Source organism: Triturus cristatus, chromosome 5_1 (assembly GCF_964204655.1).
Source record: "Triturus cristatus chromosome 5_1, aTriCri1.1, whole genome shotgun sequence".
Lineage (NCBI taxonomy): Eukaryota > Metazoa > Chordata > Amphibia > Caudata > Salamandridae > Triturus > Triturus cristatus.
The window spans coordinates 261,708,040-261,734,068 of NC_140587.1; the positions used below are offsets into that span (position 1 = coordinate 261,708,040).

General features: G+C 40.8%; 1 protein-coding gene across 1 annotated transcript in view; it reads left to right on the top strand.

The window, feature by feature from the left end:
- Positions 1-26,029, top strand: part of KCNQ3 (potassium voltage-gated channel subfamily Q member 3) — a 732,470-nt gene that overhangs the window by 695,811 nt on the left and 10,630 nt on the right. The window contains exons 12-14 of the mRNA XM_085604907.1: positions 1,381-1,512; positions 7,903-8,001; positions 15,943-16,027. Coding sequence (XP_085461033.1) covers positions 1,381-1,512; positions 7,903-8,001; positions 15,943-16,027 — 316 coding nt within the window. The remainder of the gene's footprint in view (positions 1-1,380; positions 1,513-7,902; positions 8,002-15,942; positions 16,028-26,029) is intronic.

The window sequence follows — 26,029 nt, forward strand, 5'->3', positions numbered from 1 at the left end:
CTTTGCTTTACTTAATAAATATTTACAGTTAATGACTCACACCACTTGTCATGCCATCTCTTCACTGCATACTTGCATGTGCCTTTAGTATGAAGCAGTTATGTGCCTTTAGGCCCTTTATACAGCTTCTGATTGTGAATTGGGGAATCCTTATGGCCACTCTGGGAGTTCCCCTATCAATGCCACCTACACTTATTCACCACGCCTAACTTGATGCACCTGGTTTTCCTGAGTAATTCAGCATTACTGACTCATAGTTCCCCGTTCTCTGTTATAACCTGTGAAATTGTATTTTCTCTGGGAGTTACCCTTCTTTGACCAACAGTGTGCTTTTAAAAAAGGTATATGCCCTTATCGAACAGACAGGGTTTCCATGGTGTGCAAAATTTGCACAGGGGACACCCCTCTGATTCCACACTAAAATCAAGACATGTTATAAAAGATTAATGCAGGGTAACATTGTGTTGTATATGGATTTCACAGTAAACTTGCTAGTTACTGTACTGATTGCTTGTACTGGCATAAATGTGTGCCACCTTCACTTTTCTTAGGAGTTTTCATGGTTTTTCAGGTGATGGGTGGAATGTGTAAAGAAATCGGAGCCACTGGTAATTGCCTTTGGCCACATTTCAGTCCATAATGTTTTGCATCACTCTGCCACTACAGCTGTGAAGTAACCATCTGTAAATTAGACTGGGTATTTATCTGGAACTACTAGGCCAGATCGTTTCTAAAACAGAGCAGCCCAGTTTCAGCCTTGTTGGACCTCATCAGTGTTAAAGGCCCAAGCCGAAGGCAAGGGCCTTTAACAAGGGAGTAGGACTTTATGCGGGTGAAGCCCAGCTAACAAGGGCTATAAGGCTGTTAGAGCATTTGCAACTAGAGGTCAGAATGTTCTAACAAATAAAGCAAAAGCCTCACGGTGCCTGAATCCATTGTTTACAGCAACATCTTTGAACGATAACATTGGAATGCTGGTGCTCCGGGCTTTTACTGGCCATTAGAAGCCTGGAGCACTCCATTGTTTTCAATGGAGCTCCCAACATTCTAATGTTCTAATAAGTCATGTGCTCTGTGAAAGAGAAACAAAGTGACCAATAATATTAATCGATCATGAAGCAATTGAAACAAATAATCATTTTTACTGGATCAAGAGCCAAATCACTGTTTCTGACTGTACTAAGAAAAGTACCCTTTCTCCAGCATTTGCTCACCAGGACAAGAAAAACAATGGTATACAGCCATCTTTTATTAAATGTAACACTAGTGTTGTTTTTAGGTGTCATGTGTATCAATCAGTCTTGCACTGATAGAGATTTATATGTAATATTAACAAAATGTTTCTGGCAAAATAATTGTAATATATTGTTCTTTCCACAGAATAATGCAATTTCTTCTACATAAGAAAAAATTCAAGGAAACGTTGAGACCTTACGATGTAAAGGATGTTATTGAGCAATATTCAGCTGGACATCTGGATATGCTGTCTAGAATAAAATACCTTCAGTCCAGGTACAGTAAATATCTGGTAAAATGTGCCACGAGTAAGATTAAAAATGAATGCTACAATAGGGTATGTTTTGGACAACATTCCTAAAACGCAAAAATCAATTTCTAAAGTCTTTTTTCAAAACATATTTCTTTGGATTTTATTAGATTTTTATATTGTACAATGTCTTGTTCATCAGAACTGCATTACATCAGAGTGAAATTGGTGAGATTGTTCATTAGATCATCATTGTGCTCATTGCGTGTAATTTTATGAATAGTTCAATAAAAACAGCAAATATAATGTTGGAAATGACCATCTTTGGCACAGTATTCCCCCGAATGTTTGCCTCCTGTAGCTGAACCTGTGTTAGTTGGCAAAAGGACTCTACACACTTTGCTCCTGCTAACCAGTTTTAAAGTGGTTGTGCTCTCCCCTCAAAATATTATAAAATTGGTATATCCCTAATTAGCACATTTTATTTACTTGTACGTCCCTAGTATATGGTACGAAATGTTCCCAGGGCCTGTAAATTAAATACTATTAGTGGGCTGCAGCACTCATTGTGCCACCCACTAAAAATAAATCTATTCCCAGTCCTAAAATGTCCTTTTGAATAATCATAACACACCCCTAAGGTAGGCTCTAATTGCCCATACAGGATGGTGCATGCTATTTAAAAAGTAGGACATAAATAAGGTTTTACTTGTCCTAGCAGATGAAAACCGCCAAAGTCATTTATTCATTGTAACTAGGCTGGCTTTTCCATAGGGAAACACTGAGTTACATCATAGCAAATTATAATGCTTAATTTAGTTTTGGTAGCAGTTAGAAAAATGAATCAAAGACTTATTTTATTAGTAATTTAATAGCCAACTTAACCCCTTCAGTGCCCCGCCCTTTCCCCCTCCTGTGCCGGGCGTTATATTAGCGGGCGGGGTTCATGACGAGATAGTCTCGTCATGGGCACAGCGCAACCGTGCTCCATGACAAGACTATCTCGTCATGGGCATAGAAGAGGTTAATGGTGAAGTCAGTCTCTATATTACTATTTTGGAAATGACACTTTTTAAAAGTTGTTATTTTCCTTACTATGACAGATGTGCCTTTCTGTCAGTGTCCAGTGTCACCTGTGTCGTGTAGTTCCCCACTTCCCAGTAGGACCTCCGTGTTTGTTGTACAACATAAATGTAGGAATGGTGCCAGACTGATTCCTTGTACCCCACAGGATATGTCGTCCTAAAGACAAGCTAGCTCACAGTATCATATGGACCCCAAAACCTAGATGGGTAGCAAACGGTTTTGGCAAACACAGAACATGACAACCCTGAGCTCGCCCAGAGATCATGGTAACAGATCTAGAAACCTTTCGCTCAGTCACTAGTGCTCTCTTTCCCTCAGAGAAATACACAATAAATATACAGTGGGGCATTTTCAATACTTATTGGATCAAAGTGATACTTGTATAAAATATATGTGCTGCAATGATCAGTAGACAGAAGCAGGTGAAAGTTATTAGCAATACCAAGACAGTGAACAGGATGAAAAGTTCCACCGTCTTGCTAATACAATGTATCCATCAGCTGCAGGCATATGAAACAACATATCTTTATATATATATATCCTACTCCTACTATGCCTCCCCTAACCTAAATGCCTAGCCTAGGGTGTATGTATGTGCCCTGCTAGAAATCCTCCATTGCATGATCCAACCCCATTACCTGAAAGGAAATGATGTAGGTACCCGTCGTGTTCAAAAGTAGACATCCCTTGTCGAGGGTTCAGTCAACAGCTGGACTTAGGTTTCAGCGTGTAGCGACCTTGCAAATGACAGCAAGTGCTCCTCTCCCCAAGACGGAAATGCTTGCTTATTTATATAGGAAAGCATTCTTGCCCTGGGCTGAGATTCTAGTCAAGCTATCATTGTTTATGTGCTATGGATAACTGTGTCGGCTCATGGGCGAAAACAAACAATCGTATTTGCACAATGTATGTATAGACCTTATACCTGATGTTCAAGGTATCATGATACTGTTCTTGCAAAGTTCATTTTGTTAGCAAGTATAGTTTCATGCAAACTACTCCGCATTGTCATGGATGCAAATGTGTGTCAAAAGTCATTGTATGAGAGTGAGGGCAAAGTAGGAAAAAATCTGTGTGTATGTAAAATGTTAATGTTTCTTTCTATGCCCAACCGGACCACATGGCACCCACTCCGAGAACATAAGTCAACTACAGAGCTATCTAAAATAAACTAGAAAGTTATGGCTAAAAAAAATACCTTAGCATATGCAAATGTAAAATGTAACCCTAAAATCCATGTTCTAAAATCAAGCTAAAAACTATTTAAAAAAAGCAATCATGCGATCTAGAAGCAAAAGTACAAATATAGCCATCTGAAATAAAAGTAAAAAACAATTTAAAAAACAATCTACAATGTAAAAAAGCAGGCCGAATTAAAAGTTCCGACCAAATGGAATAGCAGAATGTTTATGTGTCCCGAATGGTAGACAAAACATTTCTGTTCCCAGGATCCACAGAGATTGATCCCAGAGACACACCTCGGAGCAAGTTTATAGAGCAACGTGTTCCCCTCCAACCCTCACAGCAGCTGCTGATGGAATGATTACAGTCGTGGGTAGTCCTGCAGAACCAGAGCCAAGATCAAATTCACCAAGAGCTGATGTATCCCAGGAAGGCTTGTAAAATGCAGCGAGGAGCAACGGAATACACAGTAGACAACTATACCCATGGGCCTTTAAGGGGCCCATCAGTACATTTATGTCTGAAGGCTCAACCAGTTGCAATCCCAGGCATAAATCCAATGCACACTCGAAAGTGCACAACAGACAGCGGAACTCGGGCTGTATGCAGTGAAGCCACACAGGTCAAAATTTAGAGAACTAATGCACATTCAGTTCTGGAAGCAAGGTTGTGCCAAAGCAATGCACCATGTGTTCACGGCACAACAGCACATGTGGTAGTGCTAGCTCCATTTGATCTTGAAATGGAACATCTGGTGCTGAGCAGAAAAGTTAAAATCACAGTCCCAACAATCAGGAACAGGACCAGTGGAAGACTTCCAATGATGCTTCCGAGCATGGAGTGTATAAAAGAAGGAATGACTCTAAAAACTGTCTGTAAGGTGCTAACCAAAGCAGAGCCAATACTTTTGAAAAAATGTGCTATTCCCTTTGTACTACACATGTTAAAAATACGATGCACCAGCTCTGCAAAATTTTTGAGGGAAGTTAGTGTGAAGGTGCACCTGTGTCTCTGAAGAGGACCTTGCAACCTGAAGATGAAACGTCTCCTTAGCAGAAGTTAAGGCCACATCTCTTTGAAACAGTAAGACTCTCAGTTTGCTCAGGGCATCAAAACGCACATTGGTAAGATGAATCGAAAGCCAAAGTGTATCCTCCCTAACCGTATGGGCAGGTGGAAACAGTAGTGTTTCTTTCTAGGCCCAACCGGGACACATGACACCTGACTGTTAAATGGCTCCTCTGTGGTGAGAGGTGGATTGCTCCCAGACAGCGGACAAAAGGTTTGACTGTGCAGAGGTGTTTTTCTTCCTTGAGCAAGGAGGCCTGTGGCTGTGTGTAGCCCCTCCCTGAGATTCAGAGGGTGCCTATCCTTTCACAGGTAGATGTAACTCACACGTAGGCCTGCTATCTTTTGTCTTCCAAATCAGCTTGTCCAACCCCAGAGGGAGGGGAGAGCTGCCTTAGCATTGGTCTGGAGTGATCACAAATGATTATTGCCCATTATTATAGCCACACCACTGGGTGAACACAGAGTGCTCTGACCAGAGAAAGACAGGTTCTGCCATGTTGTGTTTAGGTGGAGAAGGGCACTGTGGGAGTATAACTCACAGAAAGTACTACAGCAGTGAGCAGGGGCACACCTGAGAACTTTCAACCCATTGGTTAGGGTGGCCAGGAGTTTCTCCCACTCACAGTTTGGCACTGGGCATATAAGTGGCATCCCCAGTACCGCTCTCAGAACACTCCAGGACCTGTGAAGAATCTGAACAAGGACTGCCCTGTTATCTGAAGAACTCAAAGAAAGACTGGACCTGCTTGCCTTGAGCCCAGGACCCAAAAGTGACTCCAGGGGGCAGTCGGCTGACCTCTTTTTGGAGTATTCACAACACAACAAACTTCTAGAGTCCATTCCCTGCCACTGCCCCACTGACCATTACCAACTTGTTCTGCCCTGCACTCTGCTGCTGGCCTCTGCCAGAGTGAGTGCTAACCCCCAAGAGTTTCCCCCTCCTCCCCCACCAGGTCCTGGACTCCTGACTGGTGTTAGAGTGTACTGCTCTAACCTTAAAATTGCAAGAACTGGACTCCAAGTGAAGAAAAACAGAGGTTCTAGGCTCTTCATACTGAATAGAACTGGACCCGAACTTCTGCAACCATGAGTGGACTTCATTGAGGCCAACGTGGGACCTGCATTTGACTTCCAATGCAACCTTCCCTGATACTGACCCTGGACTTCACTGCTCAGAGCTCTTCTTGACTACAAAAACCACCATATGTTTCCTTCCCATGCCAATTGCTGACCATCGACTAGCTGTTTACTCTAATGAGGAATGCACCACCATTGTGAGGTTCTAACCGGTAACTGGGACTACAACGACCACCGTTGAGGGACAACCCCTCTGGATCTAGCTTGCAGCCCAACCCCTGATGAACTTGTTGATGAGTGCTTCTCACATTAAAATGGACCAAGAAGGTAAACTTTCCATCAGGATGAACCTGGTCTGATTATCCAACCTGTGCTCCATTGTGGCCAGACTTAACTTTTTGCTTTTACCTGGTCCAGTGCAAACAGATAACCATGATTGGTACTTTGTGCTTTTAGGCGCAATTTCTACTGAGATCGTAAAATTCATATCTCTGGTTCTACCTATTGGATTATTTTAATTTATTCATCAACATTACTCTGGTTTTCTAACTTGGTTTGGGATTTTTCTTGTGTTGTTACTTTATTACTGTATGAGTGCATAGTTACTTTACCCATTGCCACTAAGTTAAGCCTGACTGATTTTGCTCAAAGCTACCAGAGGGTTACGCACATGTGTATTTAGTGATTGTTGGGGTTCATCCTGACAAGTATTGTATTTATTATTTGAGTGGGGTTTTTAACTAATAACCCAATTTCTTACAGACTGCCACCATCTAAGAGAGCTATTTTTACATATCAGTACCTTACATATTCTATTAGTCTAATAACCCGCAGGTTGTTCATCCTAAACTGACCCATTGTTATTTACTGACTTGAAGTCATGGAATCATACCCTTTCAGGAAGTTGGCTGACCTGCCTCAGCATTTCCTTTATAGTGGGTTGGACCTCATTCATCATGGTCTAATTTTTCTTCACCCTGTCAGCCCGTTTTCCTGGTCAGCACTGATGAGGTTCACAGTGATTTTGTCAGACTTGTCTTTTGTGTGATCACCTGTCACCGTTCTTGTGTTCCTGTGTGGGGTTTAAAATCATGCCTATCGGAAGGCTTATTTATTCGGTTTGCATGACTATTGTTGCTTTGTTCTGGTGGCTTTCGAGCCATCCATGTCTCATGCCTCTAAATCTTGAGGTGTTCCCTAACACTTCCAAACACCCTCAGACACTGCAGATTTGTAGATTGCACTATCACCCGGGAGGGCATCCTGGTGCTGAGCAGGTCTTCTGTTTCCTGCAGAATCCAAGAAGGCAGGAGGAGGCTCTTAAATGTAGCGGCATATCGTTCCAAGCTTTAGGTGCGATGTAAGAAAGGGCTTATGGACCGGATCTGGTTTCCTGTATGCGTGGAGGTTGTGCAAGTAGGAGTACAGATGACTGGAGGTGTCTGGGAGGTTTGTGAAAGCAAATGCGATTGTTGAGGTATGATGGGCCAGTGTTATGTAGTGTCTTGAAAGAGTGGGTGAGGCGTTTGAATTGTGCTCGTTTGTGAGGCTGGGAATGGGGCGGCAGAGAAGCGAGTTGTGTGATGTGAGTGCGGCTTGGGAGGTTGAGAATGATTCTGGCCACAGAGTTCTGAATTGCATGAAATCTGATGCAAATAGTTTTGCTTTAGGAGGCGGAATACAGTCAAATCCCACATGCAATATGTGTTTTACCCCCACACGAGGATGGCAATTAAAGTAAGACATTTTCAAAGGTATTGACTAAACCATGGTCAACAGTTATCAGTGATTGTGTTGAAATAAAGTTTGGTGCCTTTGTTTCATTTTCTGTCATGGTGTTGTGTATTGATTCTTGGATGTTTACTTAGGGGGCAGTCTTTTCTAACAATACAAGGATTTCTATTAAATTTGGGTTAATATGAATAGTACAGTATGTGTAAACAATGCCTTTCAGTGATGGACATTAGTCTACCTTGTGTTTTTGTGTTCCTATTTTTCAGGATAGACATGGTGTTTGCTCCCGGGCCCCCGTCCACTCCGAAACATCGAAAATCTCAGCGAGGAGGAGCCTTTACATTCCCAGGAAATCCATCTCCCAGGTACTTTTTGCAATACATTTGTAGGATTTAACTGATCAAATGGGGCAGAGTCACTGTGCTATAAGCATTTAGTGGAACACTCTGGCTCAATGCCTACACTGCCTCATCTGAAATATGAGTACGATGTTCTGCATTCACCCCTTAGTAGGATACAGTACACTGTAAATCAGTCTGCAAGTCATTCATGATACACTAGGAACAGCAGTTCTTTAAATGAATTGGTGAAGGTATTTTGCTTATAGGGTATAGGGCCAGATGTATGACCATTTGAAATAGCGACTCGCAAATTGCTCTCGATTGTGAGTCGCAATTTGCGAGTCGCAATTTCAAATGTACAACAGTGTCTGAGACACCAATTCCGATTCCCAATGCGGTCGCAAAATGCGTGCCTTATGAATATTAATGAGGCACTCGCAATTTGCGACCCCATTAGGAATGGCTGGTCCTTCCAGGTATGGTGGCCTGCTGGACTCAGCAGACCTCCATGTCTCGGACTGCTTTTAAATAAAGCAGATTTTCTTTTTTTAAATTCAGCCCATTTTCCTTAAAGGAAAATGGGATGCATTTAAAAAAATCGTTTTCTTTTTTAAGGGCAGGTAGTGGTTTCTGGGACCACTGCCTACTCCTAAAAAATATTTTTCCCTGCATTTCCCTTTTGCAATTGCATTACCACCCTCTTAAAGAGGGTGGTAAATTGCGAGTGTTTTGGAACCGCAATTGCAATCACAAAACATTTGTACATGGCTTGTGAGTCGGTATTAGGAAGGGAACGCCCCTTCCTAATAGCGAGTCGCAAAACACTATTTTTCAAGTCACAAATTATTTGCGACTCGCAAATTAGTGTTAGTACATGGCCCAAAGGAAAATTGCATGCCCAAATTGGTCGCAAACCTGTTTTCGCATGCAATTTTCATTCGTACATCTAGCACTAAGTTTTTACGTGGCAAAGATACATTTTTTTCTGTGTATGCCTAGAATAAGAGACAGTACTTCATAAACTGCTATTAACATATGATCTGAGCAGTTGTAAGATCAGAGAATATAACGCTTGATAGTGTTTACCCAGGTTAATTGGTAGTAATTAAGTAAACAATTAAAGCAACTCAATGCATTGTATGTATGGCCGATATAGTGTGCCCTGCCATGAGTCTTCGGGGTGGTAAATGCACCAAGTGTTCTATGAGCAACAGGGATAATGGTCATCTTCATTCCGAAATTAAGAGGTGAATTACAATATCCTTTTTAATCGATGATAGTAGGTATGGTATTCCCTGGAGAAATGGTCACACTATTGCTTTCCCTACTTCAGTATTTGTGGGCTTATTTAGCATTTTGCAAATGATTCGCTAGACCCCTACACTCAAAATGAAGCAGGTGAATACAGAGGATGATGGATGGTACAGCCACCATATTTTGGTACCATTCCTGAGACCGCCATGAAATAAGACTCCATGAACTTTGCAACCTTAGATGCAAAAGAGTTTCTGGATGCAGATTTGTAAATTCCATGTGTAATTTGTACCATCTACATAACATATAAAATTATAGATGGGTAACAGTGAATTACAGGGAGGGGTTCTGAGTGACATTAAATAGACAATGAGAGCAAAGCTCGAGCTGTCTATGTCACTCTGAACCCCAAGGTGAAAACATCCCAGTTATTCACTCTTTACCCATCTATATTTCATTTTACGTATCACCCCCAAAATGATCTGTCCATCCTTTCAACTGCAATGCAGTGGCAGGGCATTAATGGAGGAGCCAGACATAGCACGGCCTCTATTATGTATTAATGTCCCAAAGGTTACAAAAAAGGGTTACCTGCCATCCTTGACTAACCCTCACTACCTTTCCTGCCTTCTTCCCCCTACTGCAACTGTCCTTTCTGCTTTCAGTCAAAGAAGACAAGTAGAGCTGTGCTGACAGCCTTTCTTGGAGGCCTGTCAGCCTGTCTTGGAAGGCCCTTAGGGCATCACAACAGTGAGTAATGACTTTTGTTGTCAAGTGTTGCTATGCCATAGTAGTGGGTTATGAGATTCAGAAACTGAAATGAATGATAAAGGCTCTATGAGAGCCATATATAACAACAGTATTATTACTTGCTTATTCCACTTTAAGGACTGGATTTGGATTTGATATTTTGAGGCCTGCACTAAAGAAATATACTACTATTAATGGATCCTTATCAGTCAGACAATAACTTATACATTTCAGATGAAGAATGTTTAGAAAATGGGCATATGAAAACCTAATCAGGCTTTTCATTGTTTAGATCTAAACACTAATCATCCAGTGGTGAATTATTTAAAAAATATACATATCTAAGTTTGCATAGGTATTTCTTTCAAGTCTTATATATATATGTTTAAACACAAAATATTTCTAATTTAGTTCTGAGGTGTTCTGGTGATGAAAATAATGTCACAATTTTAATCAAGTAAAAGCAAATATTTAGTAGTTTGACAATTTCAGGCCTGATAGCTCCAGTCACAGGTTCGAGTACAGTTGCATACTTTGAAGCATCCACAGAAAAACATATTGTTACAGACCCTCTTCTGGTTCCCACTCTGTGCATGATCACTAGCTCATACAAGATGGATTAATTCCTTGTGAAGGCTTAAGAATGTCATTCTACAGGGATATTGTGGACAAACAATCGTCCTACCAAATCTTGTGCCCATAATATCATGAAGTTCAACATATGTAAGTAAATAGATGTTTATCATAGTTAACTCTACAGATATTTATTAGCTGTAAGTATATATTCAAGGTATTCGGGTGTGGAGTTAAGAATAGTAAAGCTGTGGCAGGGCAGCTGGGAAAAGGTCAGGAACTTCACTAACATGGAAGGAACCGGGATGAGGCCTATCTATTCATAAGTAAGTGTATAGGAAGACCTGAGTAAGACAAGCTTTCATTCCCTGGCCCCACAGTGCTCCACTTAGCACCAGCCCACTGGGAGAAGGAGCTGGTCCTAACATTAGGTTGGTGGTGCTGAGGAGGAGGGGACTGCTCATTCCTGTAACAGGCCACTGGCTGGGACACCAGAAACCTCCAAGGTCAGAAGGATGCTACCATGTTGGATTTTACTCAGAATAGTGCACTGAGGTATAGTTTGCAGTAAGGTAAAGATATGCTGCAAACGGGAGGGTGGGATATTTTATCTCAGAGGTTCAGGACTTACCCGTACCTACTGGCTAGTAAATCCTACAAGAGTGGCCCCTCACCCACAAATCATCAGAACGCAGCTATACCTGTGGAACAACAGAAGAGACCCTCCTCGTTGTGACCTATGTGGAGACCTAATGGGCCAGACTTGGTCCTACTTGTACTCACGAGTAGTGGACTCCCAAGGACAGTTGGATGACCTCCTATGTGGCTACAGGGTCACCACAACCTGCACAAGACCTTTTTTTTAAGTGAACAGCTGTTCAGTAGCAATTGGACTGGACCCTGCTGGTTGACTCTGTTGGAGTGCGTCCTGACCCCTAAGTGCTGCTCCAGAACTTCTTAAAATTTGAGACTTGGAAAATTATTTGACTTCCAAGGCCACAGCATCGTCAGTGGGACCTCCCAGAAAAGGTGTCTAACTTTGGGAGTACTTTGTCAGGCACTGCTTTCAGGCTTGTCCCACTGGTGATTTTTAGCTTAAAAAAGAGACCAAGTCTGAAGATAGATCTTTTGACCAGGCGAATGAGGGAAAGTATCCAACGAATGTGAGGACGTTAGTGGGATTAAAATTAGAATTTTCCTGCTCTGAGCTTTTTCACGCCAAAACCAGTGCTTCAGTATGACCTTTTCCAATGACTATCCAACTTCAAGAAGCAGGCTATGAAATTATGGGCTTCTCTATACAGGAGGCTAAGGGGAGAGTGCTGTCGGGTATGGTTTGCTATAGACCTCCGGGTTTGGACGCTAACCATCAGGCACTATTGGACACTATTGTCGCCTTGGCTTCCACACACTCCAGAATGCTGCTCTTGGGAGACTTTAATCTTTGGGAAACAGGGAGCTCTGGAAATCACTTACAAGCCCTGAATTACACCTGTGAGAACTGTGGCCTACACCAGCTTGTCCAACAATCTACACATGTAGGAGGCCACACACTTGATCTAGTCTTCGCCAAACCCTCTGAAACTGAAGTAATCAGTATTACTCCACTAAATTGGACTGACCACTATCTAATACAGTTCAGGATTAGCACACAAGAGGATAAACTGGCTGTGAACAGACAAGCCCACTTTAGGTGGGGAAGGGACTGGGCTAAACTCATCAAGAGAGGAGCATCCTCCTTTTTCCCACATTCTAACCTGTTTGACCCAAAAGCCACACCGGAAGAAAACTATACTAGATATAGTACATCCATCAACTTAGTACTGGAAGGCCACATACCTAAAAAAAAACTGAGAATGCGTAGTACTCCTTCGGCCCCCTGGTTCAGTGAGGAGCTAAAAGCGTTACGCCTAGTACGCAGACAGACTGAAAGAAGCTGGCGCAGACAGTACCTGGAAGCAGATAGAATAGCCTTAAAAATTATACAACTCCAATATAAGGCAGCTATTAGGGAAGCTAAGGCGAAATTTTATGCCAATTCCATTCTGCAGGCACCCAATGGAACTAGGGCACTTTTCAACATCGTTAGAGACCTTAGTAACCCGGGCTGTCTGGCCAGTACTATCCAGCCATCACAAAACTTGTGCAACAAAATTGCTACTTTTTTTGTCGAGAAGGTCAACAATATCGTGGGTGGGTTCGATCAGAATGCTGTAGAGCCCTCCACGATTAGCGTAGACACCAGGAGAGACACTACTTTGAGCCATTTTAACCCCCCTACGGAGGATTCTTTTCATGAGATAGCGCGGGAGATATCATCAGGATCACCCTTGGACCCCCTTCCTCATAAGATCTGGAAGGAGCTCGGACCCGCCCTATTCTCAGATCTGTGGCAAATTTGTTGTCAATCCCTGAGTGAAGGTACCGTACCAAGCAGGTGGAAACAGGCAATGGTCACCCCACTATTGAAAAAACCCTCTCTTGATCCCTCATTGCCAGCTAATTTCCGCCCTATTTCCCTTTTGCCATTTCCAATTAAAATCTTGGAAAAATTAGTCAGCTAATCCCTGTCTAATTTTTTGGAAGAACATCTGATCTTGGACAGGGATCAGTTTGGCTTCCGGCCTGGGCACGGGACGGAAACTGCATTGATTACCGTTCTGAACAAACTTCGAATGCGTGCCGACAGTGGCTGCTCCTCTATGTTGGTACTGTTGGACATGTCGGCAGCATTCGACACGGTTAATCACTCAGTGCTGCTGGCAAGGTTAGAAGATATGGGGGTGACAGGTCGCGCCTTGGAATGGCTACGGTCATATTTGACGGATCGTCAACAGGCAGTGACCCTAACGCCTTTTGTATCCTCCTGGACCCCGGTTCGCCATGGAGTACCCCAGGGGTCAGCTATCAGCCCTATACTCTTTAATTCCTATCTGAGACCCCTGATCCCTCTAATAAAATCTTACGGGATTGAGGTGGTTAATTATGCTGATGACATCCAGCTAATGTTCTCCTTGGAGGGAGAGCATGCAGTGCCCATAAATTCTTTCCAGGCTTGCATGCGGAAAGTCTCAGACTGGCTGAGAGCCAATTCATTGCAGCTGAATGCCGGGAAAACGGAGTTACTGCACTGCTGCGCAGCTAGACTGCCTAAACATCTCTTGGGTGAGTTCCGGCTTTTGCCGGAAGACGCCCCGACACTGCCAGTAAAAACAGTCCGTAACCTGGGGGTTATGATGGATGAAGATCTCCAGCTGCAATCTCAGGCGAATAAGACCATAGGTACCTGTATTGCCTTATTAAGAGCTTTGCGTCAAATTCTCCCGCTCCTCCCTATTGAGACCAGATCTCTGGTGGTTCAGAGCGTGATCCTAAGCAGGCTGGACTACTGTAATTCACTGCTCCTGGGTGCCCCCCGGTACACTGTACAGGGACTGCAAAGAATACAGTCCGCCGCAGCCAAACTGGCCCTGGGAAGACAACGTGACTCCTCAACAACATTGGCACTGAGGGACCTTCATTGGCTCCCGATCAATAAAAGGATCGAGTTTAAATCATTGGTCATGGTGTATAGAGCCCTCCATAACATTGGTCCGCCTCCTCTGTGCAACAGATTCTCATGGTACGAACCAAAGAGACTTCTTCGGTCCACCAGCCAAAGTTTGGCAGTGGTCGCCAGAGTAAAACACACCAAGACGGGAGGCAGGGCCTTCAGTACGGCGGCAGCCCACCTTTGGAATCAAATCCCCCAAGAACTACGCCAAGCCAAATCATTGCTGAATTTTAAAAAAAATCTTAAAACATGGCTCTTTGGCAGAGATTAGAGTGTAACATTCTTGGCACAACGGCGAACGTTCCTACTGTCTCAGGTTTTTTATAGTCTCTTAGCGCCAGGATACCCGTAGGGTGACAGAAAGCGCTATAGAAGAATTTTATACAATACAATACAATACAATACTTCGGCAGAAACCTGCAACCTTACCCTGCTCTAGGATTTTGACTTCCATTTCAGAAACTAAGTCAGAAGGAAAAATCTTTTACAATGGCAATCTTCTTGGTGTATCTAACCTACTCTCCATCATGGTCAGGCAGAAATCATACTTATGCCCTGTGAAAAAAATTCATATCTCCTGTGAATTTAAGTTGTGTCGGTATAACTTTTTCTTATTTAATTTTTCTCTATTTTTAGAAATTGAATCTTTATTGTGTTGTAATTTGACTTTTTAATTGTTTTTGTACTGCTAAATAATTTACACATTTTGTCTCCGTTAAGTCCATCTGCTCTGTTCCATAGTTACCTGGGGTTGAGCCAGGTTTATTTTTTGAACTTGTATGTTGGACTTGATTGCATTTTGGGCCTATTGCAAGAGAAGGGCTCATATCCTACCTAATTAATGACCCATTTTCTGGCAGATTCTAAAAATGTCAATTCACACCTACAAAAATAGTTATGCACATATACTTCTGCGTGTGCTAAATTTTCTCCCAGTGGTATGGGGTGAAATTCCTGAGGCAGAAATGTGAGCATTTCCAAAGACTTGCATGACCCCTTCCCTTCCAGGCATGGTTTGGTATTCTCTCCTGTCAAAGGAAGGTATAATAATATGTTTAGAGTAGAAATGAGGATTAAAAACCCCCAAAATTGGCAGGGATAATAGAGGAAAATTGAAAAAAAAGTTGTGGCACATAAGTGCACTTTTCTGTTACATTCATGAATGCATGAATGTACATGATGATTATGTATGCATGTGAAAATGCTTTGTATGATCATAAATAAAAAATCACAAAGACTTCCAGGAGTACCCATAGTAAATGTGACTCTTTCAGCTTCTTAGGTGTTCTTCTGTACTCCATTCTGAATACTAAAGTGGTCTAAATGTACTCTATGTCACAAAAATGAAAGAGGGCAATTTTCTGACTTTTTCTGTGAGCTAAGCATCAATGTCCATAACAAACAAAATGAGGGAACACTGTTAAAATATAGATTTCCCTATAGTTTCTGAGAAAACAAAGAGAAAAGAAAACAGAGACTTGGTTCAAAACAACCTTAGTGTCCACAAATCTAATTGTTTAACTTGTTGTGACTTAATATTTTATTTCTTATGTTACGACGCATGATAATATACTTATAGATTTGTTTAAAGCTCGAATGCTAGAACACAAGCTTTTCAGCAGGCAAGTAAGCATGATGTATGTGAGGATGAATGGATTGTAGTGAAATTGACAAATATTGTTACATCAGTTCTAGAAATTATAAACAATTAAATGTTGCTTCAAGGTCCGCGCACTTCAATTAATTCTCTCAGTAAACAATTGTGTAGAGTACATAACTTACCAAATATCGGCACAGAAATACTAATGAGTCAGTCTCCTGTCATTCTTTTCCAGACATGAGCCATTTGTAGCCAAAGGATCAGCATCAGACATTGAAGACCAAAGTATGATAGGAAGATTTGTGAAGGTGGAAAGACAGGTATTTATGCTACAATCTACTCAGTAAAAGTGTTTGTGGCTATTTGATAGATCAATGAAGGGTCTGCCCAATTGAAAGACATTGTAGCACACATGGAAGATGGTTGTGTCTTTGGTGGCTTTTGTCACAGATATTGATGTCATTTAGAAACAGATTGGGATGATCCAGTGTCAGAAGTTGGTGAAGGGAATGTGGTGGGTGGACAAACTGATGTTTATTCATAAAATGTTCATTTTGATAATAATTGTTTTTCTTCTTTGTCCTCATAATTTTCAACTGAAGAGATTTATTCTTGATAATGGTCACTTTATTTTTACTGTTTTTACATGCAAAGCTTAATTATGATTCTAAATATTATGAGACATCACCTCCACGGAAATACTAGAAAGAGATATACAAATTACAAAACATTATTATTTCTCCTACTTTACCATAGCCTCATAGACGAATAACTGATTATACTTATCTTGTTATAGTCTAATTAGATCTCTGTTAATGTGCTTAATGTGAATGGGATTCTCATTTTCCAAAAACTTTCCATGCAGAAAGATTGGGAAGGACGTCTATAAATCTTCGAAGAGAATCCATATAATCCTCTTTGCACATGAAAACAGAAGGCCATTTTTAAATTTTGGTTCTAAGATCCAAGTTCACTATTTTTTGCTCTTGTCATTACATTGAGTAAGAGCAATTCCTTTTATTTGCAATATTACAGCACTAAACTGAGAATTTAAATGTGGTACAAGCAGTTATTTTCTTCCACAAGTATTCTGTGGTCTGTCTGAAGAAATTCCCTGCTGCCTTTAGAGCTGTGCTTGGCATCTTATATGTCATAGGTTACCACCTTACAATCCCTTATACAGTTGGGTGCTCCGCAGCCTCTTTCTGAAAGCTAAAGATTCTCTAGAGATTCTAAAGGATGTTCTCTATGGCCCTGTACCTCAGTGACTTGATGAAACAGTTTTCAATTTACCATAGTTACTTAATTTTACGATGGATCACCACCTCGATAGAGGTCTTCAAGAAACCTCTACTCTAAAGAAGATTAATCTGTGGAAGAGGTTGACCATACAATATAGTTTGTCTTAACTCTAAACCTTTCACTGTCTACCAAGAGCCTCCTGGTAAATTAGTTGATCATGTGTGGTATATAATGTATTGTTATAACAATGTGAAGCAATAAGTTCTCTAACTAAACTACTAACTACAGATATTACCAAATTAGGTTCAGCTTTTACATAAAACTAAAAAAGGTGATGCCATAAGATTTCCATGATCCTAATTACCAAAATAGGGATCAGTAGACATTTTTGCCCACAGGCCTGATATATCACTGCGGACAAACCACCAGTTTTGCAGACTGTTTGCCAGTGTTAGTCTAACACCACGAAAATGATGTCAAGTCGCCACAAACGTAAGTAACATCGAATAACCTGGTATTCACAAATGTTTAACATGTGCCTTTCCACACGAGAAATACACATGTTTGAAAGGTAGAAGTAAGGGCCTTTTCTGGTTGTAAGAGAAAAGAAGACCCTCCCTCATTTTGCACAGTTTGCACATGCAAGATCTCTTTTTTCCCCTAACAGAGAATCCGCTGGAGCACTTGGATTTGGTCCTTGGAAATTTACAATTAGGCTGTGAGTCATCAAGGATGCATTAACATATGTAAATGATAGTTGTAAGTCTGCTCTGTGTAGGACTTCATATTCATTTTAAAACAGGTACCAAACAATATTTACAATAAGACCTTTACTCAGAAAGTACTCTAAGGATTAGCAGTAAAGTCAGAGGCACTGTTTCCTAATCGACATAAAGCAGAATCCCTGAGCAACTACTTTGTAGATACCGGCAGTAATACATCCAGTACTAACTTTACAAACAATATTATGATACTAATTACTGTAGCTTATTTATTTATTTTGGGTGATACCTTTTTTGAAGTTTTGTGATGAAAGAGAGGCCAATCTACTGTGACCAAGTGTATTCTATTTTGTGAAGTGGATGGGTTTAGATATAAAGAGGTGGTGTGCTTCTCAGTAAATCCTTCCTACTAGCATCTTTCAAGGTTTGTTACAAATACTTGAGAGTGTAAATATAGAGAACTTTTATAAGTTGTGGAGACCATTTTGTGTGTACATCCTGGTTCTGGGGGGTACCCTTTTGAGGAAGCCAAGAACAAAGGTGATATGATAAATATTTTGGTATTGGAGACAAGCCGAGCAGGTAAGTGAAGGACAGCTTTAGGAGTAGTACGTTGTATAATTGGGAGTTCAGCAAGGAGATTATCTCCATATTCATTTTTTAAGATGACAATAGCTAGACTGCCAGATTTATGTCACCTTTAGAAATTAGGTGTTTTGTGATTCATAATATATTTAGCGCTTACCAAGCACTTTTGATAAGGGATTAACAGCAGTTTGGTAAAAAAATAGCATGGAATCTAATGTGATACTCAGGAGTATTGTAGGAGTGACACTCCTAGGACCAAGTCCCAGAGAATAGAATCAGTATATTTCATTTTTAAATAGGAGAGAAAATATGTGTTTTGCAGATTGAGCTTTAATTTAAACTCAACTATTCGCAACTGTATTATAGGTATATATGTCATCTAAGTGAGTAGATTGTTGATAGTCTCCTCAAATATATCCGATTAAAGTCAGCATAATAAAAGAAGAAAATATCTGGTGTGGTAAGCATATTACTATGTGATGTTACACAGAGGTTAGCAAGAAATGGGGTGATTATAATGCCTTAGCAGAGGAATATCACAAGAAAATGAAGTGGGTTCAAAAAAGGGAGTCCCCAAACTTTACTTGTTGGAATCTTTTTTAATCTGTCAATATCTATTTTTCATGTTAAGGACACGTAGAAAGATTTTATTGTCAGCTATATCAAGGACTGCATGTAATTAAGTAAAATTAGCTGGCAGAAGAGATCTTCATCAATCTTATTTAGGATGCCATTAACAATAATGAGAAGAGTGAGTTCATTTCTATAGGGGATAGCGATGGGTGGGTTTATGACAAACAAAAAAGATAGTTCCTACATTTCTCAGCATACTAACCGTGTTGACAGAGTTGACATTGGATATTTGCAGGTGTATGGGGTGAAATTTAAGCCTTTTGCACGTTCATTTTGGAGGACATGGGCTGTGGGTGGTGTCTTTAATGTGTGAAGAAAGGGAGTGGATAGAAGGTCAGCTGTGAGTGATTTCCATTGGAGAGGCCCCACTAGAATATTTTATTAGTTTTTAGATAATTCAAATTTATGACCCTACCAGATTTATTTTTTAGATATCTGGGTTCTCAGACCCTCCTTAGAAGTTTTCTTTGTTTAGATATACTATTTATAGTTTCTGTTTATGATCAATTTGGATAGTCATTTAGACAGGTCTCTGATTTGACAAAAAATCAGTTCTTGTTTTAAAGAATCCTTTCTTCCTTTCTCATACCATACACCAGAACCTGAAATGGATGAACGAATCTCGATTACTTCAATACCTAAAAATTGCCATCATCTTTGGAAAGATTTCTGACTTTCAGTGACCATGCAAATGCTAGGTCTAACATAGTCCCAATGGTTGAACCAAAAATGAGATAGTCCCTAGTTGGATATGAAATCTCGGTTAATATTTAGGTTTTTCAGGAACAGAGGTATATATGTATGCCTGGATTTTTGAGCGATTTCACGATCAGAGAGTCAAGTATGGATTCATGTAGAAATTAGATGGGCGAGAGCTAGAAGACCAAAGTTCATGACTTTAAGGTTGCAGATGTCATTGAGTGCAGCAGATTATTTGAATGATGCCAAGATCTTGATCATGTCCAGGACTGAGGAAAAGATAGTAAAAGTTCATCACAGGCTAAGGATTAGAGGACTTATTGAGGTAGAGGGTGTAGATGTATCAATCATTTTGTGTAGCAATCTTGTTGGTAAACAATGATATCAGGTTATTGCAAATATGCTTGGAGAGCATGGCAGAAGAGCTACAATGCTTTGGTGCTGCAACTTTAAAAACTCTGATCAGTTCTTTCAAAGTTTTCTGAGCTTCAATGAGTTGTGCTTCCCTGTAAGTGTAAGAAATTGGGCTGCTCAAGCAGGAACGACATTCCCTGTCAGGGTAGCATCACAAGTAAACCTAACCTGTGCTCAGCCCTCCGGTAGCTTGGGACAGAGTTGTCAGGCTTAGCTCAGAGGTAATGTGTAAAGTATTTGTTCAACACTGCAAACAGTAGCAAAGTGGAAACACACCAGATTAGACAAATAGAGTACATTTTTATTAAATAAAACAAGAATAAAATGACAAAAGTCCAATCAGTAGCACCTGAGATATGCAATTATAAAGATTTAAGTGAAAATAGTGCCAGAAGTGCAAAGCACCAACTGTGGAAATCTAGTAGCGCCAGCCTGGGATACGGTCACATGTTCAGGCCGACTGAGATGGAGTGCAGACCGGCTACAGGTAGTCAGTTATGTCCACTTTACAGAGTACCTTAAATCCTGGTTGTAGAGCACTGCGAGTCCAGTGTCAAGGATGCATCATGCAGAATAGGAGATCCATCGGTTCCGGGGAGCAGCAAGGCTGCAATACGAGGTTCTGCATCATCGTTGAAAAGGCCATTGTTGAGGAAAGCTTCCGATGAAGAGTCCTGCACTGAGAATGCGTTGCTGACTGGCGGCTTCCGAAGAGACAGAGGAGCTTGCGATGCAAAGTCCTGTGTCGTCATCGGTGCTGCCGTTGACGAGAAAAGAGTGATGTGATGGCCTGCATCGGGGTTGCATTGCGCAGTGGCAGTTCTGGTGGGGGCTGAGAGGTTAATGCAGAGTCCTTCACCTGGAAAAATCAGCGGAGGCAATGTGTTGGTTCTGCTCGAGGTTGCGCCGTGCAGCAGAGGTGATGCATTGGTTCTGTTGGATCCAGAAATGGCCTGGCAGAGCAACTTCCAGCCCCCTTCCAAATTCCTGGACTGGGATGGCACCACTTGACAGGGTAGAACTTACAGTTACAGAGTCTAAGTTCTGGTTACAATAGACTAGCCCTTGGATTCACTCTTGTGGTCCTGGGTATAGATTGCAGATCCAATCCTTCCCACCCAGGCAAGAGGTCATCATGCAGATGGCCAGCACAGCAGGCAGCAGTCCTTTAGGGCAGCAGTCCAGCAGAGTGGCAGTCCTTTCAACAGCACAGCAATCTTTCCTCCTGGCAGAGCCTTCCACACGTCCAAGAGTTGGTGTCTGAGGTCCAATATTAATACCTGGTGCCTCCTGTGAAGTGGGAGATACTTCTAGAGTTTTCCCTTTAAAGTGCATAGGTTTCCTGCCTCCCCTGGCTCCAAAATAACTGCAGAGGATATGCAATTCTTTGTGTGAAGTTATACCTTGGGGATAAGATCACTGGGGCCAACTATTCTGATCGTTCAATCTCTTCAATCACTCCATCTCCAACAGCTGCTTTAACTCCCATTCAAGGTATTCCATCATCAGGTGAGGAACTTTCCTCACCTTGCTTACAAATGGTACAACCCCATTTTTCAAAATGATTCTGTGTTCAAAGTTATTCAGCAACCCTAGGTTGCTATCAAACACCTTAGGGAACTGGGAACACACATCTTCCAGTAACCATTTTGTTGAGAGTTATAACACTTTCTTTGGTGTATTAGGATTCAGAGTGATTCCTATATCTCTCTGATGTCTCCATTCTAACACGTTATTGCTTATTTTAGCTACGTACACCTTTACCAATCTCATATTCAAGAATATCAATCTTGGCACTTGCTTGGGCCACCTGGTTTATATCAGGTAGAAACTACTCCATGTGGTCCCCACCAAACAACATAGTGCAGTTATTGTCAACCTTAGTATAAGGTGATCCTTAATCAGCTGGCATATTCAATTTTTATCCCACCAACTGTAATCTCACATTCCGGCAAATCCAACATGTCACCATCAACTAATCCACCTTCCCTCACACTCAACACAAATTTCTTCTCCTCTTTCATACAATCTACCCCTTGTCCTTTAGTCCCCAGACACACATTGAGTCCTTTCGTCCCACATTTGTGCATGTAGCAAACTCCAAAAAACATTCTGAACTATTGGAGAGATGTCCCTCACCTCCATATCTAAAGCATTTCAAGCCCATTTCACTGTTCAAATATTTTTAAGCATTCTCACTATCAGCATGTTTTTTCACATCCCCACCCATGCCAATTTTTTTTTAATCTCATGTACAGTGCTTTCCTCAACCAAAGTGTCTTTACCTTTATTTTCTACCATTTCACGCACCCACATTTCTTCATACTTTCCAAAATGGCTATTGCCTCCTTCAAATCATGGTTCTTCGCTGGAAGCTTTTCCTGAACTTTAACATTGTTAGTACACCTAACCATCTGTTCCTTTACTAGGGAATCAGTGAGTTTTGCAAACTCACAGGTATGTGCTAACGTTTTTAATGATGCAACATAACTTCCAATCATTTCTTGCTTGCCTTGTAACCGTGTGAAGAATTTGTGCTGTTCCAATACAACACTAAGGACCCAAAGTGATTTTTAAGCATCATAACCAACATATCATATACATTATCAGGTTCACCTTCTCCATGCCCAATTGTAATTTCAGCCAAACTCTCATACATATTCCTTCCTTCAATACCTTGTAAGGATTTTTACATGATCTGGTATAGTGGAACTGTGGTAGTTGGGTGGTGGTCTGCTCCCGGGTGCTCAGGTAATTCTAAGAGAGTCTCTCTCAGTCTACTGTGCATGCTTGATACTCAAGAGGTAATCCCATGAGATTCCCAGAGCCATATGAAAAAGTAGATGGCTTCTCTCCCCCTACTCCTCCTGCATCACCAAGCACCCTTGGAACCTAGGATGACCTTCCCTAGGGTGGGCTAGTACCCCTAAATAAAAGAGAATTCCAGAGCTTCGATTGCAGATACCAGTCACATTAAAGTCCTATCTCTGTTTTGTGTACTCAACTAGAACAGGGTTTGCAAGTAAAAAATACTTTTTAAAGCAAAATTGGTATTTCCTCTCGCCTCTAGTTTGAACCTATTTTTGAAAGCTATGCGGGAAATGTAATGTGTGGAAAGAGCAAGATAAATGTCCAGAAAAACTTATGTTTAATCTGAGTTCTCTCTCCTGCTGCCACCACTTCAGATTTTGAATGAACATCTTCTCATTAATTGACAAACATACTAAAAAACTAGCTTGTGGGTCACTCCGTTGGCATACCATGGGGATAAGTACTGATAGGTGCGGAGATTTGCTTTTGCCATATAAGGTTTTATTTAGACTTGTTTAAAATATTGCCTAGTTAAATATATTGGTAGAAATGGAAATAATGAGCAGGTAACTTGATGTTTTTTAATTTATTAAGGGGCATATGTATCAAGCTAATTTTTACTCGCAAACGCTGCGAATCGCAAAATACAGCGTTTGCGATTAAAAATTCGCAAAACGGGATGTATTAGGCAAAATCCCATCGCAAAATTAAGGAATTGCTAATTTAGCGATTTCTTAATTTTGCGTAAGCATTTAAGAAATCGCAAATTGCGATTTCTTAAATGATATGTAAAAAGCACCCAAGTTGTGCGAATTGTCCTTAAGAAATCGCAAATTACCACCAACTTCCAGTTGGTGGTAATTTGCGATTTCCTTTCAAAATGCACTATTTTTAATTTTGCAAAGTGCCACGTGACGCTCATACATGCCCTTAGGGCATGTATGTGCGCCATATGCACACACATGCTAATTTCAGGGGTGCATCAGGGTGTCATCATGACACCCTTGCACCTTTGAAATTATTCTCAAATAGCGATTAGCAAATTGCGAATTCGCTATTTGTGAATTACTTCCCATTCATTCCTATGGGTCTCCTGGCCCATAGAAATGAATGGCCAGGTATTCCTTAATTGCGATTTCGCAATTTGCTAATCGCAATTAAGGAATTTTAAGAAATCGCAAAAAGTTTGCAATTTTTTAAATACATCCCGTTTTGCAATTCTCAAATAGCGATTCTTTAAAAATCGCTATTTGAGAATCGCAAATGGTGATGTTGATACATATGCCCCCAAGTGCTTAGGACGTTTGCTGTTAAGCCCCTCAGGTCTGTAGTCCAGGCTCTTTCTTCATATTCACTGAAAGAAATGTGCCCATGCACGCTCAATAAAGCCCATCACGATTCTAGAAGGTGTCGGCAGAAAGGGAAGCACAGATCTTGGCACAGAATACACATTTTTAATTGCTTTGACGATTTTATTCTTGTACTCTTATACTCTCAATAATAGAGGTTAATACCCCCAGGACGTGCGCACAGCACCTACCATGGGATTTGGGATTTGTAGGTTTTATGCCAAGAATATCTGGCACTGCAGATCGGCACTTAAAATAGAATCTGCGACTACATCAAAGTTTTTCAGTATTCCATCAGGTAAACATCTTCAATTCTTGCAGATAATGCATAATTCCAGGAGCATATGCTTAGATCTATCTGCTCAACTGTACATATCGTGAGTTCCATCAATTTTCAACCCTTTAGTTGCTGCATTGTCGGCGCTGATGGAAGCACACCTATATAGCGATCATAGCTCCTAATATATCTAATACTATCTGTTCGAACCCATTTGACTCTTCCCTGACTAACAGCATCATTCATCCCACTCATATGATAAACTCTAGGGAACACTAAAGCAAAATTGTGTAACCCTCTCAATTATGTGGCAGGTTCAAATAAGCAGTCTAACCACACACAAAATAAATCCCACTCAAAATAGGTTCTTCGCAATCAGGAAATCATCATTTACAACATAACTTCTTTCACTCTCACTCTCACCTACATATTTAATTGACCTAACACTTGTAGGTACATAAGTAATCATACATATTTCACTCTTTTCCCTATCACTCATGCTCCATTCTTAATCTAGGATGCAAATTTGGCAATATAAATTCCTCTTCAGCATTAATCTGCTCTCTTATCATCTTTTCATTATTCAAATTTCTCACAATTTTCTCTATTCTCTCATTACATTCTTGAACAAACCAATGCTCTTTTTTAGTTCACTTACGCACACGCTCCCGTTTGGTATGGTTAGCATTGCATTTCATTTGTGCAATTGTATTCAGAAATGTACCATATTTTTAACACATTTTTAGCATCTTCAGTGATAGGGGGTCTTCTAGCGAGACCTTGAAATCCGACAGATAAGGAAATAGAAATTCATGATTATTAAAAATAATAACCAACACATTACATGCTAGACCATAAGAAATACAAAGTAGATACGTAGCTCCTTCACCTGCAGTAGAAGGGAGAAAAGCACACCTAAAACAAAGCATGGCTCCCATAATATCCACATATTCACTTAACATTTTAGTGTAAATATTATCATGAAATTCACTAACTAAGCTGTTCCTATGTGTCAGCGTATTAGATTTAGTATCATGTTGTACTGCTTTTGCTCTTCTGGTTCACTTTCAAAGATTGATTGTCAACAGTTTACTGGACTGCAAATCTCTGTATCTGACTTTCACCTTTTTCAGATACTGAATGCATACCCCATTCAAGTTAAGCATAATTTCTTTTAGGTGTTCTTTTTCTTGATGGTCTTTTAGCAAGCCGAGGAGGCCTGTGCAGAAACCTACGCTACGCTCGCGTAGTTTGCACAACTACGTGCTACCCGAATTGCACGTAGCACAGTGCAAAAACGCGTAGCATAGCGTAGATGGCATTTTTTGCTTGCTCGCGGTCCTCAACGTCAAGTTGGCGACCGTGAGCGAGCAAAATGACATCCCAACAAGACTTTTTCCTCGTTCGCGATCAGCAACATCAAGCAACATTAGATGCCACCTATAGGTTATCTATATACTGCACAAGTACTGAGTTACAAGCCAACTGCAAATTTTCCAAATCTTTCTTTAGGATCTGATTAATATTTGAAGGACTTTCAGTATACCCCTGTGGAATTCAACAGCAAATGAAAACATTATTTTGGAA